Source organism: Rhagoletis zephyria, unplaced genomic scaffold, assembly GCF_001687245.7.
Source record: "Rhagoletis zephyria isolate East Lansing unplaced genomic scaffold, Rhagoletis_zephyria_1.1 Rzeph_scaffold_02428, whole genome shotgun sequence".
Taxonomy (NCBI): domain Eukaryota; kingdom Metazoa; phylum Arthropoda; class Insecta; order Diptera; family Tephritidae; genus Rhagoletis; species Rhagoletis zephyria.
Window position 1 is genome coordinate 46,780 of NW_016159512.1, and position 8,601 is coordinate 55,380.

The following is an 8,601-nucleotide window of genomic DNA, read 5'->3' on the forward strand; positions in this document are numbered from 1 at the left end:
TGTTATCGATGTTTCAGAAACATCGATGCATCGTTTGCATCCCTAGGTATGACTTATGTAGGAACTACATCCGGTCACAATCGCTAACACTGCTCCTGATTTTCTTGGAATTTTATTTTTCCCGTTATTTTATTTTATGTCACTTGAAAATATTTTTCACTATAAGAAAATATTAAATTTGATTTCATTTGGGTTAACNACCAATACATTCAAACAAATTGTCAAATAAGCATATTTACATTTTTTGTTCTGCCTATCTGGATTACTGTATACTGTGGTCAAATCGAGCTGTCACAACTGTTACCACCTTGTATTATTGCATAAATGTGTATGTATATCAGTATACATATGTATATGTATGCACACCTACTTACTTGATTTCCCGAATCTTTGTGCCAAACGCTTCCAGACTGTGTTTTTTTTCGCTTTCTTGTAATATAAATGATGTTTCTTATCCCACAGTATACTATTGTCGCGAACTTGTTGTATTAGTTCCGCACGATATTTATCATATTCATTTTCGATGTCCATTTTTCTGTATTTCTTGTTGAAATATGTTTGTATGTATGTACATATGTAAATGTATGAAACAAAATATACCACATTACTTACTTCTAGCTTGCAAACATTAACTGACCACACTCCAACGGAGTGACTCCATACCCACCGTTGCAAACAACGTTAATTTATACAACAAACGAAGCACTTTGACATTCAGAAGGTCCGCGGCGAAAACCCAAACACCACCTTGTATAAATTCGCCTTGGTTGCAACTAGGAATGTACGATATCGTTTCGATTATTCTGAATATCGATATTTCATGGCACGATAATCGATTTTTTGAATCGATATTCCAAGGTCGATATATCGCAGACATCGATACTTTACCCGCAATATCGATATTTAAGTTGAAAATATTTTTAATCTAAACAAAATTGTGTGGGAAAATACTAAAGTACGTTCAATCAGCAGCTTGCGTGATTTATTTAGCTCTTAATTTGACAAATCGCTTGAGTCGACCGGCATGCCGTTTTAATCCTCAGTAAATATGCAAGATGGAAATAACACAATTAGGTGAGTTGACAGGCAGGTCTAATATTCTATTCAATTGGGAGTAGGATTTTCAACATCGATTTTTCCTATATCGATATTGTTCAGCCCGATATATCGCCATATCGATTTTACATGCAATGAATTAAATCGATTCATGATATCGATACTTTCTTAAATATCGAACATTCTCTAGTTGCAACTATGTTTGCTGAACATATGTTCAACACGTGTTGGCAAATCGTTCGAATTTCAGGGGAAAGTGGTGAGCAGTGTTGCCGTTTACATCCAAATGGATCCAAATGATTCGTTTTCCAACGAATTTTTAAAAGATACTTTTATTTTTAGCTAAGTATAAATTGTGATAAATTTTAATTCTCAAACAAGTTGGTAATTCTTCCCATCTTAAGACTTTTATGATTTTGTGGCAAAACATTAAGTTTGTTTTCTTTCCTGAACATACCACCTGTAATCTGCATATGGTATCACTGTTAGCTACAGACGACTAGCCTGCTCCAGTACTCCAGGATTTAGTCCAAAATAGTCGGAAGTCGTTTCCTTTCACACATTTATCATATATTTTTCGAACAATTTCTCACTAAATCCTGGAATGTCGTTCTTTTTCCTTTTTGATTTTGAAGCTGTTGGATGTTGTACTGGGCTAAAGGCAGTGTCACACGATTTGCACAGATTTGTACATTTTGGCAGTCACGGAGGGGTGTTCTTTATAAATTTGAGTTCAGCTCAATAAAAGAATTTTCAAACAAGACTATTCTGTAACTGCCAAAATGTACAAATCTGTACAAATGTACCAATCGTGTGACATTTTAATTTAAGAATTAGAAGTTTTATTGAAGAATGATATTTTGATACTTAAAATTTTGTTTCGTGATACTTTTGATCCATTTTAGGGAATTTCGGTGATACATTTCTTCTGAACGTCGCGGCAACACTGGTGGTGAGCCGTGGCTGACAGGGATGATTCAATAATACACATCAGTGATGAAATTGATGTGCAATTGAACTTTTTTGTACATTTCGAAACTCAAAAGTACATTGGTACTACATCGACATTTTTGATATAATTTTGTCAAAATGCGGCACTGCGCCAAATTCTGTCGAAATACCACTGTGTATACTTGAAAATTTGAATGTTTGTGGACGAATGTTTTTACACTTCATAGAAGTAAATACGTGGTGTTTATTAAAAACGAAATACTTGCTAAAATTAATAAACAGCTGCTGTAATAATATAAACCTTAGAAAATACTAAATATTTTGCAAAATATTGTTGCATTAAATGCAACTCTTTTTGGCCGCATATTTAGACCGCATGAGGTCAGGAGAGCACCCAGACCTTGAGCAATTTTCAAGTATTCCCTGCATTGGAAAATGCTACAGTGATCCAGAGGCGTGAACTGTTGCCATTTCATCCTTTCAAAGGAATTTTGTTGCTGGGCATGTTTTACTGGAGATTTTAAACGAACGTACCTTTTTGGGATATTCACAATGGCGTCGTATGTGTCGTATTGTTGTATGTCGTAAACTTTAAACGCCTAAAAAATATATTTAAGGGGGGTTCGCAAAGTACCATCAAAGCCATAATATCAATTTTCGCAGTGTTTGAAAATAGTTGGTTGTGGTTTAAAGTTTTCTAAACATTTATTTAAGTTTTTAAAGTTTACGACATACAACAATACGACACTTACGACACCGTTGTGAATCCCTCAATAGAGAAATTTACCTAATTTAAATACTTATATGTTGGTACTTTTCGGCTGGTTTGGTAAATTTTTTTTTGCTAATTGGTATAAAATTAAAAAAAACGCAATATTTCAAAAAGATTTAAATTTTTCCTTATACCCCTCTCGAAAATGAAAACACCAATTTTTTATTACATTTATGCTGATATTCGTATATATATGTCTGGTGTACATATATGCCAGAGGTTCCCAAACTTTTTTCTCGTAGACCCCTTAAAAAACTTTACTGGTTTCGGTGGACCCCCTGCTCCTACATTTATAACATATTCCCAAAGCTCGTCAAAAAAAATGTGGAGATTAGATCTAACGATGTAAATTTTCATCGCGGGTGAATTTAAAAATTAAACTCGGAGTGGCAAAAATAAAAATAAAATATTTTCTTGTGTTCTATTTATAAAAATAATGTGATTACACACTTGCAAGTTTTAAAATACAGAGCTCGTAAGGCCGTAAAAGTGCTGTTTCGCTCTGAGGAGTTATATATTTTTTAAGATCACTCCGAACGCTAGCGTTATTTACATTCTCTTCACCATAAACTCCGCACATTTTTGGCTCACTCATAAGTTTTTGCATGTGGCGTATTTGTAAAATAATGTATTTGTGGTGATGACATCATTTTTACTTTTACCACTCGGAGTTTTAAACTGATGCACAAAATATTTACCACTCAGATTTTTTAAAACACAAAACTTTAAATAAGAAAACCGCAATGCTTTTACGCTAAACTTTAAATTCAGAAACTGGCTATAAGGAAAAGACCGAATGTAGAAAAATCGATGACAAACAACTAAGCAAGCAAGAAGCATAAAAAGTGTTCCGCCGTCTCGTCCTCTTCAAGGCAGGATGGGCAAATTGAGTTGTCATTTACGCCTCTTACAGTCAGGTGTTTGTGCCACGTGAAGTAGTCCAACGAGTTGTCTGCAGTACCGTCCGCTCAGTGAGAGCAGAAAACTAGATAGACCTTCTGAAATTGTAGGCAACATGAGTTTTACTCACCTGCATCCCCGTCATTGCTGAGCGAAGTATTCACCCGGTTTCTGATGTTGGTTTTTTTTTTCATTTAATTTTAGTTCCTTTTTGTAAAAAAATACAGTTCATTCTTTTACACAAACCAAGTTTCACACTTTTTTGCAATATTAAAAAAATGTGGCAAACTTGCGTAAAAATCTTGAGCTTTTTAATTAGATTTCCTATAAAAATTCTGAGTATACAGTTTTGTAGCCCATTTAATTCTGTTGTAATAAAGTACGAGTTTCGAATAACTAAAAATTGCCGTTAATTTTTTAGATTTTTTTTACGAATGAACACAATAACTGTGTAAACATCGTAGATAAACCGGTTTTCAATACAAAATTAAGAAAGTTTACGAGGTTTACGTAGTTACGAGGTATTTACGCTTTTAGATGAATTGCTCTAATTTATGTTTTCTTAATATATGGAAGAAAAGTGTAAGATCTTCGAGAAAAAAAAATCTAACGGTAATTTTTAGCCACTTAAAACTTGCAGCTTATTGCATTAGAATGGAATGGGCTACAAAACTATATACTCAAAATCTAATTAAAAAGCTCGAAATTGTTAAAAAAAAGTTTGCTGAATTTTTATAGTTTTTTGGGGTTTATATTGCACAAAGTTTGAAACTTGGATTGACATGGTTTTTGTTACAGAACGAACGGTATATGTATTTATAAAAAAAATAGCTAAAATTATATAACAAAAAAGCTTGTCAATATGTGGTGCGGCTATAATTTTTTCGACCACTGTACTTGTACCTATGTATGTATGTGTAGTATACATAGTATAATGTGTTTTCCCAATAGCTGTAGATTCATAAAATAGAACAAAAACTTTATTACATGTATAGGAAGACTCTGTAACCAGTTAGCGATAACTTCCGGATCGCTATCGCAACTTGTCGACATTCGTAACACTCGTCGGCCAGTAATAACTTCTTAAAGGAAAGTGTTTTCTTCCAGTTTTTAACATCAGAACTATTCCTCTCACGTTTATTTGCGAAAAGCTCTTCAATGGCTTGGCATCTGTGCGTCATTCGCAATCGTAACCTGCGAATGGCATATTATACTAAAGCCAGAGCCTCCCGACTTAAGCTACTGAGAAAAGCTGCTCTTTCAATACATATAAATATTTAAAAAACGTAGTTTACCGTTATACAGCTAATTCATTAACTTTTACTCATATTTAGTATTTATTTATTTAATTTAGAGTTTATAAATAATTTTTATTTTTATTTTTATTTTATTTTATAAACATTTTTCTTTTTTTTAATATTTTTTAGGCTTGGCAAGTGTGTGCCTTTTAAGGATAGCGTCTCTCTATCAGCTAAAATCGAGAATATTTTAGTACAATGCGATTCCAACAAGCGAAATGTCTATAAAAATGGGCATCCTTTGATAAGCGAAAAACCAGATGTGCTGGAGCGTTTAAAAACTTGGCGGGAAAAAGATGATGAACGGGGTGGCACGAAGCCACCAAGCGTGCTAATGATCGGCATCGATAGTATATCGCGCGTAAACTTGATACGAGCTATGCCAAAGACCGCGCAGCACCTGTATGACAACGACTGGTTCGAATTGAGTGGCTACAATAAGGTAGAATATGTATTTATATCAATCTAGTCTACAACTGTACAAATAAGAGGACAAGATAAATAGCTTTATATACGATTTCTAACTAAATCACATCACACACAAAGTTCTAAATCCGGCTATTTAAGGAGATCGAAATAAAAAAGTTAATTTTTTTTATTAAATAAATATTTAGGTGGTTCACAAGGTGTCGTATTGTCGTATGTCGTAAAGTTTTTAATGGCTAAATAAATACGACTTTTATGGTAGCTTGCGAATCCCTTAAATCGTACAACATGACAGTATGCAACACCTGCTTAACTCCCAAAAAAAAAAAAAGAATTTTAATAATGTGTTTTCAAATCCCATTTTGCTTTCTATCAGATAGACGACAATACATTTCCGAATTTAATGGCTCTGCTTGCTGGCTACAATAAATACACTACCGTTAAGAAATGCCCTCCAAAAGTCCTCGGTGCCTTAGACAATTGTAGTTTAATCTGGAATACCTTTCGCGAGCATGGCTATGTGACCGGCTATGGTGAAGATGCTGCCGAAATCAGTACATTCAACTACTATAAGGTGGGATTCGTGAAACCACCGGTCGATTACTATCTACGTCCATTCCAACTCGCTGCTGAACATCATCTGTATAAAACTTTGAAATCCGGTCTCACCTTCTGTCTCGGCTATCAGCAGTCAGCGCAATTTGTACTCGACTATGCGATAGAGTTTGCGACACGTTTCAAAGACCATCCGCTTTTTGGCTTATTTTGGGCGAATTCCTTTAGCCACAACAATCTGAGTGATGCCTCCTCAATGGACGTGGTGGTGCTTAACTACCTGCAACGCCTCGAAAAGTTGGGCATACTCGATCGCAGCATCGTCGTATTCTTTAGCGATCACGGTTTACGCTTTGGGCCCGCACGTGCAACAACTTCCGGTCATATGGAGGAGCGGCTGCCGTTCATTTTCATTTGGTTGCCACCGTATCTGAAACAAAAGTATCCCAGTTTCGTGAATGCTTTGAGTGTGAATAAAAATCGTCTGACCACACCATACGATCTACACATGACACTCAAGCATTTTCTTCGCCTATCCGAGCGCATCGAAGACAAGGACAAGGCAAGTGTCTTAGCTCCAGCTGAGGGCTGCACGAATTGTCAAACTCTCCTCGAGCCGGTACCTTTGGATCGTTCGTGCAACGACGCGGCCATCGATGAGCACTGGTGCACTTGCATACCCTATAGAAAAGTGAATAAAAATATGCATATCGTACAAAAATTGGGTACTATGACGGTCAACTATATAAATGAGCTTGTGCGCAATTTCAACAACGGCTCATTGACCTCGCTATGTCGTTCTCTGCAGCTCGGCAATGTGATAAGCGCGCATCGCTCGTGCAAGGACTTTCGACCGAAAGACGCAAATGGCACTGCCTTGGATGTGTATCGGCTGCATTTAATCACAAAACCGAATAGTGCAGACTTCGAGGTAACTCTGCGTTATAATCCAGCGACTGAGACTATTAAGATCACGGGCGAGATAAGTCGTTTGAATACGTATTTCAAGGACTCGCATTGTGTGGCCGATAGCTTTGTGAAGAAGTACTGCTCGTGTGCCTAGCGCAAGGCGGCAATGCCTACTGCGGTGCAAAACAGCACGTCTATCAAGACGTACTGATCGCTGTGGACCGCCTTCCTACGCGGAGGGTGAATAGATTGTTTTGAATTTGTCTGCGTTTTTTTTTTTGACAGTACTTTAGCTTAGCACTTAAATATGCAAAAATATATATTTACAAACAAAATCAAGGCTCAAATCAATAGCTGTAGTATGACAATTTTGTGTTAAATATAGTACATACATTCATGGGCGTAGCCAGGTGGGGCCAGGGGGGTGCTCGAGCCCCCCCCCCCTTAACTTTNAACCGCTGGGCGAACACTAGTATATATAAAATAGTACCCTGAAATGCCAGGTTAATAGGGTCGAGCCTCCCCCCCCTAAATTTCATTCTGGCTACGCCGATGCATACATTCACATGCATAGAGCAGTACAAGTTCTTACAACTAAATGTATTATAAAATTTTTTTTTGTGTAATTTAAGCATAAGTATGTATATGCATGTGTACTTAAGCACTTGTGTATGCGCTGAATCATAAAATTAAACAATAATTATATACGCTTGCCAAAACTAAAACAATGTGACTACGTTTTAAATGAAAAAAATATATATATGTATGTACATACGGCATACATACATACACACATATACAAAAACTATATTTAGTATTTAGTTTTATCATTGAAAATGCTTTAGCGTTATATGTACTGTATACATTAAGGTGGTCCAAAAAAGTTTAAAATGTTAAACTCTCACCCCCTAGGATTATTTTAAATGGCAAAAAGAATACCTATGTAAATGTTTGTGTTTACAAAAAAATTACATTTAGAACCGCTTCAAAGCTCCTGAAAGCTTTCCATGTATTTTATATGGGGAAAAACGCTTTTTCGTAGAAATGATATACAATTTTTGAAAATCAATATTTTTCTCTCGGAAAACTCTGTTTTTCTTCATTTTCTAACATAAAGAATTTTTTATAGGCTTCCCCATTGCATTTTTTGGAGTTTTGTGCGGACCTACTATAAATGGTAGTCAATATTAAAAAATTGTTAAATAAACAATTGGGTATTGTTACTAGAAGTTTCCTAAAAAGAAACAGAGTTTTCCGAAAGCAAAAATATTGATTTTCAAGAATTATATACCATTTCTACAAAAAAGTGTCCCCCCCCTTAAAAAAAATGGAAAAGCTCATGGGCTTTGAGGCAGTTCTTAACATAATTTCCATTTAGAAAAATTCTAGGGTTGAGAGCTTAATAATTTAATAGTTTTTCCCTTTAAACCATCCTACTGTACATACTGTATATAAATATATGCGTCAAATTGTTAAACTTAAGTAACTATCCGTATATAAATGTAAATTTAACTTTTTACAAATGCTAAAATACATTCTGTGATTTGTAGTCAATACTTTAAACTAAGATAATAAACAAATAATAAAAAATAAATAAATAAATATTTTATACGAAACGAAAATGGGTGCTTATTTCAGCTATTACTAAAAAAATCCAGAAATGATAAATATCTTTTACAGCTGCAAAATATTCATATCTGATTCCACTGGGCCGTTCATTATTTTTTTTTTTTT

At 35.0% G+C, this 8,601-nt stretch overlaps 2 protein-coding genes across 12 annotated transcripts in view; one reads left to right on the forward strand and one right to left on the reverse strand.

Moving 5' to 3' along the window:
- The window catches only part of LOC108366872 (uncharacterized), a 38,976-nt gene extending 31,647 nt beyond the window's left edge, over positions 1 to 7,329 (forward strand). For both annotated transcript variants that reach the window (XM_017621349.1, XM_017621350.1), the window contains exons 5-6: positions 5,107 to 5,419; positions 5,780 to 7,329. In XM_017621349.1, coding sequence (XP_017476838.1) covers positions 5,107 to 5,419; positions 5,780 to 7,021 — 1,555 coding nt within the window. In that variant the 3' untranslated portion in view covers positions 7,022 to 7,329. The remainder of the gene's footprint in view (positions 1 to 5,106; positions 5,420 to 5,779) is intronic.
- Positions 1 to 8,601, reverse strand: part of LOC108366875 (uncharacterized) — a 23,828-nt gene that overhangs the window by 5,697 nt on the left and 9,530 nt on the right. Inside the window, exons 1-2 of one of the 10 annotated variants that reach the window (XM_017621357.1) lie at positions 613 to 768; positions 375 to 543 (exon numbers count right to left, since the gene is read on the reverse strand). The exons of 4 other annotated variants lie outside the window; for them this stretch is intronic. In XM_017621357.1, coding sequence (XP_017476846.1) covers positions 375 to 531 — 157 coding nt within the window. In that variant the 5' untranslated portion in view covers positions 532 to 543; positions 613 to 768. Of the gene's footprint in view, positions 1 to 374; positions 769 to 8,601 lie in introns of those variants that run through there. 5 more of the 10 variants (XM_017621359.1, XM_017621358.1, XM_017621360.1 and 2 more) reach the window with 5 other exon arrangements.